At 47.6% G+C, this 20,695-nt stretch overlaps 1 protein-coding gene across 4 annotated transcripts in view; it reads left to right on the top strand.

Annotated features, from left to right (window-relative positions):
- Positions 1–20,695, top strand: part of HLCS (holocarboxylase synthetase) — a 222,448-nt gene that overhangs the window by 52,425 nt on the left and 149,328 nt on the right. For all 4 annotated transcript variants that reach the window (XM_059164705.1, XM_059164704.1, XM_059164702.1 and 1 more), the window contains one exon: positions 15,101–15,372. In XM_059164705.1, coding sequence (XP_059020688.1) covers positions 15,101–15,372 — 272 coding nt within the window. The remainder of the gene's footprint in view (positions 1–15,100; positions 15,373–20,695) is intronic.

Raw genomic sequence — 20,695 nt, 5'->3', positions numbered from 1 at the left:
GGTCACCACTGCGGGCGTGTGGGCAGGACGGGCCGCCTTGGGCATCCCCACTGGCGCTGGGCCCCAGGCCCCGGGCTTTCCTGGCTCCCCCTCCAGCCCACGGCCCGGCTCCTCCTGTTTGTGTTGGACGGGAACGAAGGGCGGGCGGTGCGCACAGGCGGGCTTAATGAAGGCCCTGGGGGCTCCTGCAGATGCTGAGCCCGAACCCGCGGGCCCCATCGGTGGAAGTTAGCGGCTTTCGTGTGCAAGCCGTGCTGGAGCCCCTGCCCCGAGCGCCTCCCTCCGCGTCAGTGGCGGCCCGGCTGGCTTGGGCTGCGCGCCCTTGCGGGATGGACGGCACCTCCACCATGAGCCCGTTTGGCCCCGCGGAGGTGTGATGCCCGTAAAAGCAGCCTTGTTAGAAACGCCTGATTCATTACCTCTGTTTCACTGCTCGCACGAGCCTTTTGTGGTCTTCACTAGTTGGCAGGTAACAAAAAATGCAGTAAATCCGACCCGGCGAATACCCTCACATAATAAAAGGAATGCCGCTCAACAGACGTTTATTGAGCGTCTACTGTGTCCCAGTCCGGGGGACCTGGAATGACTGCGACAGGTCCGGCCCAGGAGGGACTCCTGTCGCTGGGATTGAGGTACTTGGATCTGTCCTAAGTCCCTGGGCTTTGCTGAGTTACCGTCCCAGGTGTGGTCTCGACACTAGCCAAGCACTGGCACGTGTGGAAATTCATCTCGCCGCCGGGCCTCAGGGCCGGTCTGTAAGAGGCAGTCACTTCGGAGAGAGGCCTCCCCCCATGTCGCCCCCTGCTTCTACCCCAGCCGGCTCCGAGCAGCTCTGGGTTCTCTCTCTGCAGGTGTGTTGGCCCCTGCCCAGTTTACCCGCCCCCCGCCCTGTTCTCTGCCCCTTCCCGGGCTCTGGTGGCTCTCGGCTCCCAGGCTGCAGGAGCAGGTGAGCAAGCGGACAGATTTCCTTCGCCCTCTTGGCTTCCCAGCCCTGTGGGCAGCTCTGGCCTCCTGCCCCTCAGGCCCAGTGCTGGCCCCGGTCCTTCCCCTTCCTTTAGCTCTTTGCTTCTCTTAACTGCCCGCAGTTCCCTAAGCAGCCCTTCCGGGGAATCCTTCTGGGTACAGGGTTTCCAGTGGAAAGCAGAGAGTAGTGAGGGATAACTCATGGAAATGATAAAACTTCGTTTCTTTGCGAAAATGTCCTAGTCTAGGCTTGCCTGAGTGGGAAGAGTTAATTAATGGTAGATCCAAGCTCAAATTTAATTTTCTTTTTCAAGGTTTTATTAATTTATATGAAAGAGTGAACACGGAGGGAGAATGAGAGGGAGAAGCAGACTCCCCGTTGAGGGGGGAGCCCGATGCGGGGCTCGATCCCAGGGCCCTTAGATCATGACCTGAGCCGAGGCAGAGGCTTAACCCACTGAGCCACCTGCGTGGCTCCAGATTTAAGTTTCTGTTGCCAAACATTCTGCTCCCTCCCATGCACTCTGGCCCCAAACCACATATATCTACTTCAGCACAACTTTATAGTTCCCTGTTATACTGAATTGTGTCTTTCTTTGTGGTACCCGCAGCATTTTGCTTACAGTAAGTAGGCGGGTCCCGTGTCGCTTTACTTGGAGTTAGGCCCTCTTGCTGGGGACTGTGAGATAGGAATTAGCGTGGGGATCTGGGAGGCAGACGGGGCTCCTTGGGTGCACTTTCAGCTCTGACTTACCCCTTGTGTGCTTTGGGCATCGTTCGTGCTGAGGGCTTGGGTAGCGCACATGCTGTGCCTTCGTGTCCTCTCTGTATGCTGGGCAGATCGGTGGGGGCAGAGCAAAGACCCTTCTTCTTATTGTGTTAAAATAATTGAAACATCAAATATGCTATTAACCGTTTTTAAGTATAGAGTTTAGTGGCATTGATTTCTTTACAGGGTTGTGTAAACATCACCACTATTTCCAAAACCCTGTCATCACCCCGAACAGAAACTCGGTACCCATTCATCAGTAACGCCCCATTCCTTTCTCGCTGCAGCTGCTGGGAACCTCCCTTCTTCTCTCTGTTTCTGTGCATTTGCCTGTGCTAGGTATTTCACATAAATAGAACCATGGTATATGTCCCTTTGTATCTGGCTTATTTCATTTAGCATCATGTTTTTAAGGTCCATTCCTGACATGGCATCTGTCAGAACTTCATTCTTTTTTTTTTTTTAAAGATTATTTATTTATTTATTTGACAGAGAGAGATCACAAGTAGGCAGAGAGGCCGGCAGAGAGAGAGAGGAGGAAGCAGGCTCCCCGCTGAGCAGAGAGCCCGATGTGGGACTCGATCTCAGGACCCTGAGATCATGACCCGAGCCAAAGGCAGCGGCTTAACCCACTGAGCCACCCAGGCGCCCCCAGAACTTCATTCCTTTGTGTGGTTTCATTCATCCTCCGTTGTGTGTATCAAGCACATTTCATTTGTCCATTTGTCTGTCGATTCATCTGTCACACTTGGACTATTTCTCCCTCTTGGCCATTGTGAACAATGTTACCGTGAACGTTGGTGTTCAAGTATCACTATTGTGAACATTGGTGTTCAAGTTCAAGTTCTGTGTTCCTGCTTTCACTTCTTTTGGGTATATTCTGGGAATGGAATTGCTGGACCCTATGTCAATACTCTGTTTAGCCTTTGAGGGGCTTCCCAGTTTGAGTCCTTCTGTCACTAGACTCACTCTGAGGAATCAAGATGGCTCTAACTGGAAAGAAGCATCCCCAAGGGTCTCCTGGGACATCTTGCCTCATTGATGTGACACCAGATGTAGGACCAAGTTGACTGGTCTCGAACCCGAATGCCTATGGGGCAGAAGAGGTGGCATCTCAGAGTCCAGCTGGAGAGTGTGACCCCAAGTAATGAGGGTGGTGCCGCTTGGCCCCAGCCAGTTATGGCCTTGTGGGAAAGAGTTTGCATTTGTTCCAAAGCGACAGGATATTTGATGTGAAATGTCCTGATTTTTAAGTGTTAGCAGCTAGTTCAAAATGAGTGGCCCAGAGAAAACGCATCCTTTGTAGGTTCCTTTGGCCACGTGGGTATCTTTTGGCAGTGGGTGACCTGGGTGTTGGTGAGGTTGGATGGGTTTTGTGGTGTGTCACTAAAGCTGGAAACCCTTCCAGGTCCAGTCCGTTCATTCCGGGGGAACAGTGCTTGGGACGGGTGGCTGAGCACAATTGGGGGAACAGGAAAGCAGGGGTCTGGGGAACCCAGACTGGGATGCAGTGCTATCCAAAGAGGAATCTGGACAGGTTAGGCATCAAACTGCAGTGGGTTTGGTGGGGCTGGAACAGAAGCACCTGCATAGGGGTCTGGTCAGGTAAGGAGAACACTCGCCTCAGACCCTCCTCTGCTTGGTCCTGCTGCTCAAAATAAAAGTCGGCCCCGAAGTCGCCGAATGAGCAGTCCCTGCCTTAAATGAGGTCAGGACCGGAAGCTGTCCTGCCCTTCCAGGAGGGACATGTTTTGATTTTAAAGATCCACTGTTCTGTGTGCTTTCGTCACTTGCATGCAGACGCTGAATCCATGTGAAATTGGCTCTGAGTATTTTGTTCGGAAAATACTAAGAATTGGGTTGCTTCATGTAAATTCCATGAGAGTAGAGGACGATCTGCTCCCATTTCCTGGAGGCTATTTAACGGAGCATGAGACACCCATAAAAAGAGCTTGTATCCCGTGTCTTGGTGGATTCGTTTTCTGATTTGCCCACTTCTGGTTGCCTAGCAACGGGTAGTGTTATGAGGCAAGCACAACTAATTCGATTATTTACAAGGAGGCAAATGTTCTCTGAGATAGAAAACCTTTATTGGTTACGATTGGTTTTTTGGCGTTTCTTGGGAAAAGGAGATCCCCCGACCCCCCGCAAACAGATGGCAGTAAATGCTTTGAATCCTCTGCTGAGTTAGATGTGCGGCTGCGTTTCTGCCGGTGGGTCTTGTTAGGTGCGTGGACATAGCGGAGAGGACGAGAGACGGGGTGAGATGCTGTGATGTGATGTTGCACAGAATACCCCATGCTCGATCTCAGTCGCACTTCCCGTAGCAGACGTTACGATATGTTAACCCACCTTCGGGTAGCCACTCCAGTGAGTTCGCACTCAGTGGAAAAGGAAGCGTTCATTTCTTCAGACGCTGGGATGCTGGAGTTTTTTGGGCGTGAGTGACTAGGGAGGCTCACGGACTTTAGTTTTTTAGTGTTGTTTGAGCTGGTCATTATTCATTTTTTTAAAAAATCAACTTAGATATGATTTATATTCAAGAAAATGTACCCTTTTCAGTGTAGGGCTTATATCTGAGGAACCATCATCACCCTCAAGATAGAGAACATTCCAGAATCCTACAAGCACTCACTCTGCACCCCCATGACCAGCTTCAGCCGTTTTGGATCTGCTTTCTCTCAGTATATAGATTCAGTTGTTCTTTTTTTGGAATTTCATCCGAGTTAAACCATACCATATATACTTCTCTGTCTTTTCTTTTTTAAAAACCAGCGTTGCAGGGGTGCCTGGGTGGCTCAGTGGGTTAAGCCTCTGCCTTTGGCTCGGGTCTTGATCTCGGGGTCCTGGGATCGAGCCCTGCATCGGGCTCTCTGCACGGCGGGGAGCCTGCCTCCCCATCTCTCTCTCTGCCTGCCTCTCTGCCTACTTGTGGTCTCTCTCTTTCTCTCTGTCAAATAAATAAATAAATAAAATAAAATAAAATAAAATAAAATAAAAACCGCATTCTGTTTTTGAGATTCACCCATGTTGTTGCATATGTGGGTCGTTTGTTCCGTTTTATTGCCACATTGTGTTGGCATCATGTGGATAAGCCGTGACTTTATTACCCTTTCACTTGTTAGTGGACATTTGGGTTGTTTGTGATTTTGGGCTATTGTGAGTGAAGTTATGCTATGACCATTCATGTGCAAGTCTTTCTGTAGGTGTGTGTTTTTATTTCTCTTGGGTAAATACTTAGGAATAGATTTCTGGGTCATATGGTAAGTGTATGTTTAATTTGGTAAGAAACTGCCAGATTGTTTTCCAGAATCATGCCATTAAAAAAATAATTACTTATTTGAGAGAGAGAGAGCGAGAGAGCGCGCGTGCCTGAGCAGGGAGAGAGGCAAAGACAGAGGGAGAGGGAGAGAAGCAGACTCCCCAACTGAGTGCGGAGCCCACTACGGGGCTCCGTCCCACCATCCTGAGATCATGACCTAAGTGGGAATCAAGAGTTGGATGCTTAACTCACTGAGCCATGCCAGCGCCCCTCATGGTACCATTTTATATTCACATCAGTGATCTCCAAAAGTTCTAGTTATCACTTCTTTGCCAAAACTAGATACTGTCAGAATTTAATCCTTTCTAGTGGGTGTGTAGTGGTAGCTCATTGTGGGTTTGATTTGGATTGAAAATGATGCCAAGCGGTTTCTCATGTGTTTATTGGCCAGCTGATGTTTTGTTTTGGGTTGTGTCTGTTAAAATCTGTTCATTGGTATTCTAAGTTGGATTGTTTATTTTTTTTATAATTCTGATGTAAGAGTTCTTCTCATGGTATGGATTCAGATCTTTTGTCAGATCCATGTAGTGAGAATAGTTTCTCTCAGTCTGTTGTCTTTTCCTTTTTCTTAACACTATCTCTCGATGAGCAACAATCCTTAATTTTAACGAAACCCAATTTATAATTTTTTTCTTTTATGGCCCATCCTTTTGATTTATGAGAGGAGTTTACCTGTCCCGAGGTCAGGAAGTTTCTCTCATTTATTTTATTTTGGAAGTTCTATATTTGGCTCTGCAATACATTTCAAGTTTTATGTACCTAGAAGGTGTAATGGTCACGGTTTTGTTTTGTCTTGTTTTTTTTTTGCATATGGATGTTCCATTGTTTCAGCACCATATCCTGAAAGATGGTCCATTTTCAAGCGAATTACCTCAGTGCTTTTGTCAAAAATATTTTGAATATTTATATGAGGCTCTGATTCTAGCCTCTGTTCTACTTCAGCATTTGTATCTGTATGATAATATCATACTATCTGGGTTGCTCCAGGTTTTGAATATCTTGAAATCAGATAATGTAAGACTTCCAACTCTTTTCTTTCCCAAATTGTTTGGCCGTTCTAGGTCTTTTTCATTTCTGCGCAAATTTTAGAATCCACTTATCAATTTCTACAAAAAAAAGCCTGGGATTTTTATTGGGATTGCATTGAATCCATAAATCAATTTGGAGAAGAATTGACACCTTAACAGTAAGGTGTTTCCTGATTCATGAACATGGTATAGCTCTTCAGTTATTTAGGGCTTTTAAAATTTTCAATTCAGGAGTGTTTTGTAGTTTTCAGTGTATGGGTCTGACACTTTTTTTTTTTTTTTAAGATTTTATTTATTTATTTGACAGACAGAGATCACAAGTAGGCAGAGACACAGGCAGAGAGAAGGCAGAGAGGAGGAAGCAGGCCCCCTGCTGAGCAGAGAGCCCGATGTGGGGCTCGATCCCAGGACCCTGAGATCATGACCTGAGCCGAAGGCAGAGGATTAACCCACTGAGCCACCCAGGCGCCCCTGACACATTTTGTTTAATTTATCCCTAAATGTTTCAGATCTATTGATGTGATTGAAAATGGTATCTAAAACAAAAGAAATTTCAGGGGCACCTGGGTGGGTCAGTCAGTTAAGTGGCTGACTAAGGCTCAAGTCATGGTCCCAGGGTCCTGGGATCCAGTCCCATGTCTGGCTCCCTGCTTCTCCCTCTGCTTGCCAGTCCCCCTGCTTGTGTGTACGCTCGCTCTCTCTCTCTGAAAAAATAAATAAAATCTTTAAAAATAAATAAATAAATAAAATTTCAGACTCTAAGTACTCATTGCTAGTATATAGAAACACACCCAGTTTTTGTATATTGACCTTGTAGTTTGCAACCTTGCTAAGCTCGCTTACTAGTCTACTACCATTTTTGTGTGTGCATTCCTTGGGGTTTTCATGTCCCGTGCAGCATGCCCCAATAAGAAATAAAGCCATATTCACCTTTCTTGAGGTTGGATAGTGTTTCCCTACTGCTGTGGCTCACTCAGAGGGCCAGCATTTATGTGACTATAAAACATTCCGTTTTCAGTTTCACCTGAATTGTATTCAGATAGCTTGAAATCTTAGAGAAGGACAAAAACTAAATTCTTATGGTTTAAATGTTAACAAAGTAACACTAATTAGAAGGCTTTTATGAATTTCATTGTGGTGAAATTTGATAACAGTTGTTTTGTTTTCAAAAGGACTGATAGGGCTTTCAAAGATCTCGGATTTCTTTTTGAGGCTTATGTATCTGTATCAAGACCGTCTCTTATCGGTGCCTTTTCTGCATTTTACCTCTTGGAATATATATAGTCTTCCCAAAAGAGGTGACATTTTTGCTACCCTCTGGTAATTGAATTTAAAAAATTAGGTAGATTTGTGGGTAGCACTTCCATACGGCATTGGTGGTCGTTAGGAGAGTTAAGTCAAAAATCATGAATTAATCCTTTTTCCTGCGTATGTTAGTGGCCCCTTCTACAGTAAGTTGTAACTTGAGTGCATCTGAGAGGACATATCAGGCAGACTGGCATCAAACAGGTAGTAGCTTTGATAATGTTTTGGAACCAGAATTTTACTCTGCTTTCCAGGGATGATGGGAGGAGGAGCTGAAGTGCATCGTCTGTACTCCGTTTTACTTGGCGACTTAAAGTTGTATTTCACTATAGCAAATATAAATACTTATGCGGGGCGCCTGGGTGGCTCAGTTGGTTGGGCGATTGCCTTCGACTCAGGTCATGATCCTGGAGTCCTGGGATTGAGTCCTACATCGGGCTCCCTGCTTGACAGGGCGTCTGCTTCTCCTGCTGAGCTTTTTCCACTTACGCTCTCTCTCTCTCTTTCATTCTCTCTCTCTCAAATAAATAAATAAAATCTTAAAAAAAAAAATAAATACTTACGAGAATTTTAGGTGGTATACAGTTATCTTTCTTAAGAGGTTCTGGGTCTAAGGGACGCCTGGGTGACTCAGTGGGTTAAGCCACTGCCTTCAGCTCAGGTCATGATCCCAGCGTCCTGGGATCGAGTCCCACATCAGGCTCCTTACTCAGCGGGAGCCTGCTTCTCCATCTGCCTCTGCCTGCCACTCTGTCTGCCTGTGCTCACTCTGACAAATAAATAAATAAAATCTAAAAAAAAAAAAAAAGAGGTTCCAGGCCTCCTTTTATATCTTTTCGATTATGTTTATTCTGAGTAATTTCCTTGGCTCTGGTTGAGTCTTGAGAGATTATGTGAGAGACGCTAAGAACAAAACCCCGTGTGCCTTGCTTTCATTGATTTTATTTTGCATCTTCGTGCATCTCGGAAGTATTGCTCTCAGAAACAATTTCGAATATCCCTTTCGGGCTCAGGAACCTTAACAGTGACCATGTAATTCCTTGAGAATCTGGCTCCATGCAGATAGGAAGAAGCAGTTCAATCTGACGGGGCAGGTTGATCCATTTTGCCAAAGGATGTGTGTATCTGACTAGTTTGAACGCATTTTTTAGGCACTTCTACTAGGTTGTCGTGTGTGTGCATACCCGTCCGCCCACCCGTCTCTATGCTGTGGTCCTATTTTTGAGATGTAGCGGGTGTTCCCTGCGTATTTCTTAGATGAATGCTGTAGACGTGGCCCGTTGGATAATTCCCCATAGAGGAGATTCCCCGCTTCTTTCCCGTTCCTGGATTCTTTATTCCCATTCATTCTCCAGCTAGACACCCAGTGCTAGCTGTTTCTTGTCGGTTTCATCGACTTTGAATGGAGGTTAACATTGCCTGTTGCTGCCGAATAACCCTGTAGTCCTCTGGTTGGATTAATGAAAACTGCAGTTCGTTAAGAAATACTTGTTATCCAGGTTATTTTCCCTTTATTTTTGTGATTTAACCTATTCACCAATATGTGTCGTCAGCCTTTGTGGTGGCCTTGTGACATCCGACTGCGCTGGGGAACGTGATGAAGGCAATTCAGATCCGTTTGCTTTATGCCGTAAGGGCATTGGCCAGAGTTGAAGGCCTCGGTTATGACTAATGGCCAGATTTGAGGTTTGGAGGTAGCTTAGTTCAGGCCGCTAAGACCGAATAGCGTGGACCAGGTGGCTTTTAAAGAACAGACATTTATTTCTCACGCTTCTGGAGTCTTCAGGTCTGAGATCAAGGGGCTGGCATGTTCGGTTCTGGTGAGAACCCTCTGTTGGGGTGCAGAGAGCTGTCTTTTCTCGCCATGTCCCTGCTTGGTGGAGAGGGTGGGGGATCTCTCTGGAGTTGCTTCTGTGAAGGGCCGTTCTCATGTCCCATTCAGGAGGACTCTCCACCTGTATGACCTACCCACCTCCCCGAGGCCCCCACCTCCTACTGCCAGCACCTGGGGTATTTCAGTTTCACTGTGAATTCTTGGGGGGACACAAATGTTCCGTCCATAACAGAGAGTTACTTTTGTATGTTATGAATTCATTCTGTCTTCTTCCTCTAATAGAATTTATATCAAAGAAATAACCGTGAACCGGGAATATTTGGTTTAAAATTTATCTTGAGGGGCACCTGGGTGGCTCAGTAGGTTAAGCGTCTGCCTTTGGCTCAGGTCATGATGCCGGGGTCCTGGGATCCAGCCCTGCTCCCTGCCAAGCAGGGAGCCTGCTTCTCCCTCTGCCGCTCCCTCTGCTTGTGTGCTCTTTCTCTCTCTCTCAAATAAATAAATGAAACCTTTAAAAAAAAAAATAAAATTTCTCTTAGTTCTTCATGCAAAGATGTAAGGTTAGAGCTTCCGGTGGCTCACTTCTGCTTGCTGTCTGCTGACCGCTCTTCTGCTTCCTGTTCAGACAGAATCATTTCCTATTTTGCACTCCTCCTGGGTACTTTGCTTTCCCCTTTGGAACTGTCTTCTCCTGTTTTGTCCTGGCGTGCTCCTCTTGCTGTCCTCCCCACTGAGGTGTGAGCTCCTGGGCCAGGATTACCCGTTGTTTCTCTTTACATCTGCACCAGGGCCTCATTTGCAGTAGGGCAGTTACAGTGCTGCTCCACGTGCCCCTCAGCTTCCTCCGCATCTGTTCCACGCACCTCTGTATCTGGATAAAAGCACAGCATTGTGCCACCTGCACACTCTGAATTCAGAAACACTAACCTGGAGTGCGCCCTGGACACTTCCACGTGCTCCTTTTATTTTCCCTGTTCTCCTCATGTTCTCAGTTTGCCTTCTCAAACCTCTTGCTTCCTTTTCACTTTTAGTTGATGATCTTGCTGTTTATTTATTGAGGAAAAAAATAGAAGGAATCTGAAGATGACGTCAACAGCCTTCAGCCCAGGACTCCTACCTACTCCGCTGCCGCCTGGGAGCAGAACAGTGGTAGCATAGATGAGTTCCCAGGGCTGTCCTGGGTGGCTGTGCAGCCAGCGGGGGTGAGGGAGGGCTGCGACCCAGGGGGGAAGCAGCCTGGTGTCTCCAGTGGGAATGTGACCCCTGTGCACCCAGTGTGTGAGGGCTCTGCTGCTGAAGCTGACCTCTCTGCTTGAACATCGGGATCCAGCGCTCACCTGTTCACCTGTTACCTTTCTGGATTGGACCATTCACATCATCATTAAAACATATGCTGTTATTTCTCTCTTTTAACCAAAACATACCTATTTGGAGGGCTCCCTTCCTCTCTGTAGCCACTACGCCAGTCTTTCTTTTCCCCTAGAGGAAACTCCTTGCCAAAATTTAGTTCTTGGAGTCTGTGGTTTCTTTCCTCCCACTGTTACCGTCAGGCTTGTCTGCACCTGATGGGCTCTGCCTTGCAGAGTCCCCCGGGAACTGCTCAGCCCTCTTCTTACTGCCCTGCCACCATCTTCCTGTCTTCTTGCCACCCGTGAAACCCGGCTCCAGGATTCCCAAGACCCTCCTGTATCCTATACACTCAAGCTTGATTTTCCCTTCAGACTCCTCCTGTTTCCCTGACATCTAAACATTGACACCATCGTGCGTTGAATTTTGTCTCCCCACAAAGGTACATTGAAGTCCTAATCTCTAGGACCTAGGAGGTATCCTTCTTTGGAAATAAGGTCTTTGTAGGCCTAATCCAGTTAAGATGAGGTCACTAGGGCTGGCCCTGATCCAATAGGGCTAGTGTCCTCTGAAGAAGATGACGAGAGGCACAGACCCAGGGAAGGGAGCCAGGGATTGCCAGCAACACCAGCAGCCAGGAGAGAAGCCTAGAACGGATTCTCTCCTGGAGGCTTCAGAGGGAGTGTGACTCTGCCGACACCTTGATGTTGGACTTCTGGCCTCCAAGACTGTGAGAGGATAGATTTCTGCTGTCTGAGTCCTCCCACTTTGGGGCAATTTGTAGCGGCAGCCCCAGGAAACCGGTGCAACCTCTCTTTGCACCTACAGTCACTCCCTCATTGCTCTCAGCCTGTCTCTTGCCTTCAAAGTATCCTCCGCAGTCTGGAGATCCCCAAATTTATGTCCTTGGTGTGGACCTCGCCCCCCAAATCCCTGACTCTGTCCTCCTGCTTATTCCCCGCCTCCATGCATTTCTAACCAGGGTCTCGAATGTGACGTGTGCAGAACCGGCTCTTCCCGTCCACGCCTGTTCCTTCCCTCCCGTCTCGGTGCTTCGGGGGGCTGGCCCCCTCCTTCCAGGTGCTACGGCCCGAAGTGTTGGGCTTATTTATTTATTTATTTTACATTTATTTATTTATTTATTTATTACATGATTTTATTTATTTATTTGACAGAGAGAGAGAGAGAGAGAGATCAGGCAGAGAGGCAGGCAGAGAGAAAGGAGGAAGCAGGCTCTCTGCTGAGCAGAGAGCCCGATGCGGGGCTCGATGTCAGGACGCTGAGACCATGATCCAAGCCGAAGGCAGAGGCTTAACCCACTGAGCCACCCAGGCGCCCCTTATTTATTTATTTTTAAAGAGAAGCCTGCATGTCCTTGTTTTACATATACAGTTGGCTGACTTGGTGGCTTGGGCTCAGTCACAGGCCACTGTGACACCTGTCCAGCTGCTGGCATCTCCCTCCCGGGAGCTCTGCAGGTGTCCTGGCTGGTGTCCGCTTCCACGTACCCCCCTTGATCTGCGCTCAGGGCGGCTTGCTGAGTGAGTGATCCCACAGTGACTGTGACCAGGGGGTCGCCACGCTCCCTTTCTCGAAGCCTCCACGGCTCCTCATTGCCCCGAGAGTGGAAGCCTCAGTCCCCACTGTGGCCCTTCAGGCCTTGTGCAGCGTGGGTGCCCCTCCGGCTTGTCCTCTCGGCTCCTTGGCTTCCTCGTGGCTTGCTCTGTGTTCCGGGCACACCCGTCCCTCCTGATGCTCCCCTTGGAGCCTCTACATCACTAAAGAGCCATGGGCTTGTGTGGCTTATGTTGTCCCACCCCCACTCCTCCCTCCCGCCGGGGTTCGTCTGTCCTCCCCACGATGGCCTTCCTCCAAGCACTTCTTATCTGTCTTCTCTGCGTATCATCCCTCCTTGGCACTCGTGACTGTCCAGCATTCTATGTCTTGTGCCGATGAATTTTTAAAAAATGATCTGACTCCCATGCTAGAATATAAGCCCTTTGAGGATGGGTACTTTGGCGCCTTTGTTCATTACTGAATGTCAGAACCTATGAAAATGTCTGCCATATGGTAGGCACCCCAGAATATCATAACATTTGTCGCCTGAATGGATTGACCAAACATTTTGGTTGAATCTGATATTTTTATAACAGTTAATGTTTATTTTACCATTTCTGTATTTTGTTTGACCTTTTTTTTAACCTTTTAAAATATTTTTTATAGATTTTATGTATTTGAGGGACTGAGCGTGTGTGTGAGTCGGGGGAGGAACCAAAGGGGAGGGAGAGGGACGAGCAGACTCTGTGCTGAGCACAGAGCCCGACACGGGGCTTGATCTCGTGACTCTGAGATCATGACCTGAGCCAAACCCAAGAGTTGGTCGCTTAACCGACTGAGCCACTCAGGGGCCCCTGTTTTGTTTTACTTTTAATTACAATAGTTTTAAAATCTAGAGAAAAATAGAATAGTGAAATAGATATCCCAAATATGCATGGGCTGAATTTAACAGTTATTAGCATTTTGCCTTATTTGCTTCATTTGTTCTGGGGGTAACCACAGATACTGTGACACATGCGCATTTCTAACATTAAGGCCGTGTTTCTACGCCACCCTGGTCCCGTGATCACGCCTGCTGAACCTGACAGTGAACCTCTGTTGTCTGAGCCGCACTGTCCGGATTCACGTGTCTGATCGCCTCAAAATGTCTCTTCCGGCTCCACTGTTCAAACCAGAGTGCGGTGAGGAGCTGCTCTTTTCATTTGATCGAGTCTTTCACGTCTCTCCTCCTGCGGACTTGCACCCCCCCCCCCACCCCGCTTCCGCCCCCGGGGCCTCTGTAACCTTGACTTGCCCATTTGTTCTGTGCCATGTCTCACCTTCTCGATTTCTTCTGATTTTTTTCCTCCTGACATTATTTAACTTCTTCTTCTGTCCTCTGTATGTTTCACCAAGCAGAAGTGAGTTTTAGGGGTGCCTGGGTGGCTCAGTGGGTTAAAGCCTCTGCCTTCAGCCCAGGTCATGATCCCAGGGTCCTGGGATCGAGCCCCGCATCAGGCTCTCTGCTTAGCGGTGAGCCGGCTTCCTCCTCTCTCTCTGCCTGCTTCTCTGCCTACTTGTGATCTCCGTCTGTCAAATAAATAAATAAAAATCTTAAAAAAAAAAAAAAAAAGAAGTGAGTTTTAGTGGTACACTACTTGAATTTAGCTCAGTGAAGTTTCATCTTGGAAGCTGCTTCTCTGTGGCCATGTGCACCTGTGGGGCGTACCCCTGTGCTAACAGAAGGGCACATTTGTCTTCTGAAAGGCCTGGCGTTTGCATGAAGGTGGCCTAACAGCCCGGATCTGTGTTTACTGTGACTGTCTGATCTGAACACATTTGGTGTTGGCCTCTCGGGGTGATGAGTCCCCTGATCCCACAGTTCCCTGGTTTCCCACCTCCTAGCCCACTCCAGAGGGAGGCCCTCCAGGGCCTAAGAGGAAGTCACAGGCTTCTGGGAGGCTCTAGGACCCCTTCTTGCGGTAGAGATAAGAATAGAGAGCTCCGTTCTGGGTGAGGCAGGGTTTCTGGTAGGTTCTGCCTCCCTCCCAACCCCCTGGACTCGTATTTGGACAAAGAGAAAGCAGCTGTTGGGTTCCCCATCATTTCCCCATGGGAAAGTCACGTTCCTCCCTGCTGGTGCCCTGTCAGTGGCTGGTGGGGGTCAGCTTGTCTAGGAGGGGAGGTAGAGGTCCTCCAGAGTGGGACAGCGAATGCTCCTGTCTTAGTCCCTTGTCTTCTGTGACTCCTGTCAGAAGCATTTTACAATATTTCCCCAACTAGGATAATGAATTTCCTTAAGGCGTGAAAGTTTAAAGCTGTACATTTTCTGCAAAAGGCACAGACTAGAGAATTACTGATGAACTCTAGACCTGGAGAAGACTTTTAAGGATTTGGGATATTATGTAAGATAGAAAGTTTAATAAGGTGCTGTATGTATTTCTTTGGATCGTGGCTTCTGAACAATTTACTATTGATTCTTGAACAATGTGGGGATAAAGGGACCCCCTCCACCCCGCCCCCCGCCAGTGCTGCCGAACGTCCACAGCATATAACCTCGACTCCCCAAAAACATATAACCTTGACTTCCCTAAAATATATAACCTTGACTCTCTGAAAACTTAACTAGCCGTAGTGGACTGTTGACCAAAAACCTTACCAGTGGCATAAACAGCCGATTTACATGCATTTTGTGTGCTATGTATTCTGTACAGTATCCTCACGAGAAGGGGCGCTAGAGTAAAGAAAAGGTGATGAAGAAAAGGGTAAGAAAGAGGAAATACATTTGCAGCCCTGTACTGTATTTACCGAGAAAGGCCTGTTGCGTACACTTGATGTCTGCTGTATGATCGCACAGACATCCAGAATATGTTCCCGCAGCTCTTACTAATCATGACTTAGGAGGTACTTACATTACCGAAATGGCGTTTTAGGGAAAGGCTACCATCTCCTCATGTACTGCTGAATTACAACCTTTTCATTTCTTTCTAACACAGGAAATCTGGGATCCTCTTAGGCAGTGGCTGGGGAAGCATGCAGATCCTGAAGGAGTCGTAAAATCCAGCAAGCTCTCCCTTAAGTTTCTTTCATCCTACACGTCTGAAATGGAAATCACGCCATCTGCTCTACCTGTGGTGACTGATGTGGAGGCCTTCTCTTCGGAAAATTTTAACCTAGACATCTACCGACAGAATCTGCAGACTCAGCGACTCGGAAAAGTGATTCTGTTTGCTGAAGTGGCGCCCACCACGATGAATCTTCTAGACGGGTAAGTTCTGGCCAGACATGGTGCACCTGTCGGAGGAGCCCAGTGGCGTTGACTGTCCCGTCTGGCCAGTGCTGGGGGAGAAGGTGTAGAAACGAAGGAGAACTCTCAGTGAGCCTATTAGCAAGGGGGAGTACCCTTGTCCTAGAGGGGTAAAATGTAGGAAGAAAAGCTTAAAAATGTTCCTTGATCCTAGGTTTGTATTTTTTTTTTTTTTTAAAGATTTTATTTATTTATTTGACAGAGAGAAATCACAAGTAGGCAGAGAGGCAGGCAGAGAGAGAGAGAGAGGAGGAAGCAGGCTCCCTGCTGAGCAGAGAGCCCGAAGCGGGACTCGATCCCAGGACCCTGAGATCATGACCTGAGCCGAAGGCAGCGGCTTAACCACTGAGCCACCCAGGCGCCCCTAGGTTTGTATTTGAAAGCAAGGGGATTTTGTGTCTTGTGACCTCTTCCCTTAGTGGTTGGCCTTGCAGATGATCCTTGGAGAAAACTATGGAAAAATATCTTTAAGCAGTGGTGTTATTACACAGGCCATCATTTTATTTTTGTGTTGTTGTAATCAGCATTCAACACTTAGTGGAAGATGTTCTGCGGGGGCATTTGGATAGGGCATTTCAACGACCCACGAGCTGTGTTCGACTGAAACGAATCGGAAACTGTACTTTTGGAAACCCCTTTTGATATGTTCCCTATCCAGTACGTTTTGCAGGCGCTCTCTAATCCCATTTAAATATTCGAGATTTATTCTTACTGAGTTATCTTTCTTATTTCTTCTGTTTCATGGACTTTGGTTAAAGTTTAAAAAATGGCAAACAGATGAAAGGAATTTGTTTTAGTCTTAAATTAGTATTAACCAATATTCCTTTTTGAGATAGTTCGTTTAAAAAGTTGGCTTATAGAGGGAGTGAATAAAAAAGGCGTCTTCCTGGGATGCCCGGGTGGCTCACTCATTGGGTGTCTGCCTTCAGCTCGGGTCATGATCCCGGGGTCCTGGGATCGAGCCCCACATTGGGCTCCCTGCTCAGCGGGAAGCCTGCTTCTCCCTCTCCCGCTTCCCATGCTTGTGTTCCCTCTCTTGCTGTGTCTCTCTCTATCAGATAAATAAATAAATCTTTAGGGGAAAAAAAAAAAGCATCTTCTTCAACATGGGACTAAAATTTCAGGAATGTAACCCCCCCCGCCCCCCGCAAAACCCCACTGGATTCACAATTTCTGGGCATTTTCACTCATGGACTGTACAATTAGATGCAGACATAATTCACCATAGGGAAATATTTTAGTCTTTCTTAGTAATTTCTGGAATTTGATCATATGTTGACATGGAATGATGAGATCAGCTTAGAATTTTCTTGACTGTTATCCTCAAAGCCATGGATGGAGTGGTTCTGTGTGACTAGTGTGTAGAGAAGGCATTCGTGGAGCGGAGTCCGTGGAGCCAGGTGGGTATAGCCGGTGGGGGGCAGTGGGAGCCATGGTCGCGAACAGTTTTTGTTTGCTGTGTTATTTTGTGTTGTCATAGGGTCCTTCCCTCTCCTGCCTCTCCTCCTACCCGGTCCCCTGCCCTCCTCTGAGAAGGAGGAAGCCTGTGTCTGTATATGGAAGAATCATTGCTTGCGGCCGGGAACTCTGTGATAATCCTTTGTTGCCCGGGAGAACACCATTTGTATTGAAAAGGTGACCCATTATCATCATATTTTCCAAATAAAAAATCAGATATGGCCTTTGACATAAGATTTTGGAAGATTAAATTTTGATGGAGAAATACTGGCACATCATGGGACGCCTGGGGGGCTCAGTTGGTTAAGCATCTGCCTTTGGCTTATCATGATCCCAGGGTCCTGGGATTGAGCCCCACGTCTGGCTCTCTGCTCAGCGGGGAGTCTGCTTCTCCTTCTCCCCCTCCCCCAGCTCGTGCTCTCTCAATTTCTCTCTTTCTCTCAAATAAATAAAAAAAAATCTTAAAAAAAAAAAAAGAGAAAAAAAAAACAAAACGTTGTCACTTCTTGCCCATTGTTGTTGGGCAATAAGTGAAGAATATTTTATGTTGGGACAATCTTGAACCACTGGAATTACAGTCTCTGAGCTCGTGTAGTGGGCAGTGATTATGAAGCGGGTTGCAAGCCTTGAGTGGATGGCCCGTCCCCTGTGTCATCAGACGGTTGGGTTTCCTTACATGCCGGTGAGCACTTGTTTTAGGATAGGAAAAAAATGCCATGTAAATACACTGCTTTAGCACCCTTGAACAGTGGTAAGTTCCTTTTTGATACTGAACTTTTTTTTTTTTTTTAAACATTCTGTCTTAGGCAACTTAAGTCTGTAAAAGTATATAGTTGAGCAGGACAATAGCAGAGTCAGAACCTTCTGTAGGATTACGAGTTTTTATTTTTACAAAAGAGGAAAATATTTTGGTTTTTCCAAGGGCATTTAGGAAGCGTCTTTGTCTCTCTTCTTGCCTGGTCTCTGTAAAGCATGGAGAATGAAATAGCTTTGATGATTAATGATTAATCCCTCCGCTTGGCACAGAGCAGATCCCGCATAAATAAATCGTGGCTGTTCACCGAAACGTACAGATGTCCTCTTCCATGGCTCGCATGGCTTCCTTCCGAACTTGGCGAGATAAAGTTACTCACTGCAGCCTCGTGCGTCAGCAAGCCTGCTGAGCAGGGCCTGGGGGTGGGGTGGGGTGGATGGGCTGTAGCCTTTTTTAGGAGAAGGAACTTGAAGAGGTCACCTTGATGCTGAAAACTCAGTTGTCCACAAAGGGACTGGGAGATGGATAAATGAAACATAGGGCTTATTCCCTGCGAAGAGTAAGGCCAGAGACCATTTCTTTTCTTCTTCTTCTTCTTTTTTAAAGATTTCTTAATATATTTGAGAGAGAGAAAGAGAGTGTGAGGGAGCAGAGGGGAGGGGCCGGGGGAGAGATAGAGAGACTGTGGAAAGACTAGCAAACTCCGCACTGAGTGGGGAGCCGGATGCGGGGCTCGATCCCACGACCCTGAGATCATGACCTGAGCCAAAGTCAAGAGTCAGACTCTTAACTGACTGAGCCACCCACGTGCCCCAGACCAAAACCATGTCTCTAGCTAATATTATATTTGATCCCACGAGGGCTCTCCTCCTGGAAGCAGTCTCTTGTGGTAATGATAATAATAATAATAATAATAATAATAGCAGCTAACATGTATTGAAAGCTTTTATCTTCCAGACACTGCTTCAATATACTTTAAATGTATTGACCAGATTCATACGGTATTTTTTAGTGCCTAGGGTCATCAGAGTCCAACTCTAGTATCATACCAGCATGTGGAAAGCTCCGTATCAGAATTTACCATATACGGAATTGATTCTGTGAACCGACCACATCCATAGGCCCGTTATGCAGAAGAAGAATTTCCAAAAGCATGTCCTGGGTTTGAACTCCATGCATGTTTCTGTGTTTGTACCGGTCACTTCTGTGCCTCTTTCCTTGGGGTCTAGAATAGAAATAAAATTTAAGTTAGATAATAGATCTTTATTATAAAGTTTCCAAAATCTTTTTTCTCTGGCTCTCCCGCCCACCCGTGGAGACTTGTGGCAGCTAAAAATTGGGAGTTCTTTTCCTAAGAAGGGAGTGGGAAGTCCACCCTGGGAACAGCCAGAAATGTCTGCCACAGTCCCAAATATCTGTTTCCCCGCTCCCTCCATCTAAAACTCTCACCGCCTCCTCCAGGAAGGCAGCCCTACCAGCCTGCTCGTTTACTTCCTCTTGAGCAGATTCAGGATCTCGGGGGATGGAACCTTCTTTGGCAGTCTCCTACTTAAAACAGACGTGTTCTCTGCCCCTGGCTGCAGGGGCTGAGATGGGGACCGTGGAATCTCCCGGGACAGGGAGAGGAAGGATGCCCTCCACAGGCTGTAGGTAGGTTTCCTAGTCGTGCCCTTGGGCCTGGTGTCCTTGGGGTCGGGACTTTGCCTTTTTGGAGGGTCTTGAACTGTAACACATTGAGCTGTGCATCAGAGGGATGGGCTTCTGACACCCACTCTCAGTGAGGGTTTGGGGGTTCTGAGTATTATTGTTCTTAGGGTGAAATGGCAGCCTTTTAGGTTAGCCTTATGGTTTCTGAAGAGATAGAAGTTTCTGAAGACTTCGGGTAGGCCTCGAATGGTTCTGTATGAAAAACCAACAAAGCTCTCACCAGGAGTTGAGATTTTTAGCCCAAAAACTCTGGTCTTTTAATGGCTCTGATACTCTGCCCAACCCCTTCTCTCTCAGTCCGATGGCAGGTCCCTTAGCTGAATGAAACCGTGCCAGGGTGATCCCTGGATGGCATCTTTGGCGCGAGGCTGCGGGCTGTCCATGGCGAGGCGTCTGTCTTCCCACCTGTGGGTGCTGCCAGCGCCACCCAGAGGCTCCAGTGCAGCCTGCTGGTGGCCGACCGCGTGTCGCATCTGTTTTCTTTTCCATCCTTTGAGCCCGGCCAGCTCTTGGGGAGGTTGTGTCTCTTACAGGGAACTTTGCTGAGCACGTCAGGGGTGGAAACACTGTCCTCGTGAGTGTTCCGAGCTGGTTCCTGTGATGGTATCGCTTCTAACAGCTGCACGGTCTTCCTCCCAAGCTCTAGACAGCCAGGCTCCTAGCAGGTGCTTTTCAGCTGTTTGACGGGAGCCGAGTCCACTTACGAACCTTCGAGACGTATGTTCTCGTCTACCGTTCCCTGCCCCGATGACCCTCCCTCTCAGGCTGCATTTCTTGTGACCTGCGAGAGACCGGAGCCTCGACACACTCCATCCAGGTGCCAGCCTCTGGGTCGGTTAGGATTAGACAGGCATCCATCCATGTCAAAGGGTTTCAAACTGGTTTGAGCCTTAGGGTTATTTCTCTGTCCCATAAACCAGAGAGGCCGAGACGGGCAGCCCAGGGTCGGGCAGCGTGTGGCCCACCGTGTCAAGGCTGCAACTGAGTTCCTCGGCCCCCCTCAGCAAGTGGTACCCCGACATTTATGTTCTCGTCTTAGCCAGCACTCGGGAGGAGGGGTGAGAAGGGTGTGGCTCCACTCTTAGGACTCCTTCCAGAAATCGCTTATGACATTTTTGTGTATATTCTCGGGCTGGGATTTAAGCATAGGACCATATCCACCCACAAAGAAGGCTAAGAAATAAATGTGGTCTTTATACTCAGCATCCACGAATCCACTGAAAATTGGGGTCTGAGCACTAGGGAGGAGTGGAGAACAGATATGGAGGAGAATTAGAAGCCTTTGTCCCAAGCATGTACTTTTTATTAGTCAGACTGTTCAGAAAGGTAGCTGGAGACCTTTAAATAGCATTCACGTCGTGATAG

The sequence above is a fragment of the Mustela lutreola genome, chromosome 2 (assembly GCF_030435805.1).
Source record: "Mustela lutreola isolate mMusLut2 chromosome 2, mMusLut2.pri, whole genome shotgun sequence".
Taxonomy (NCBI): Eukaryota; Metazoa; Chordata; class Mammalia; order Carnivora; family Mustelidae; genus Mustela; species Mustela lutreola.
This window is presented reverse-complemented; position numbering and strand designations above follow the sequence as displayed.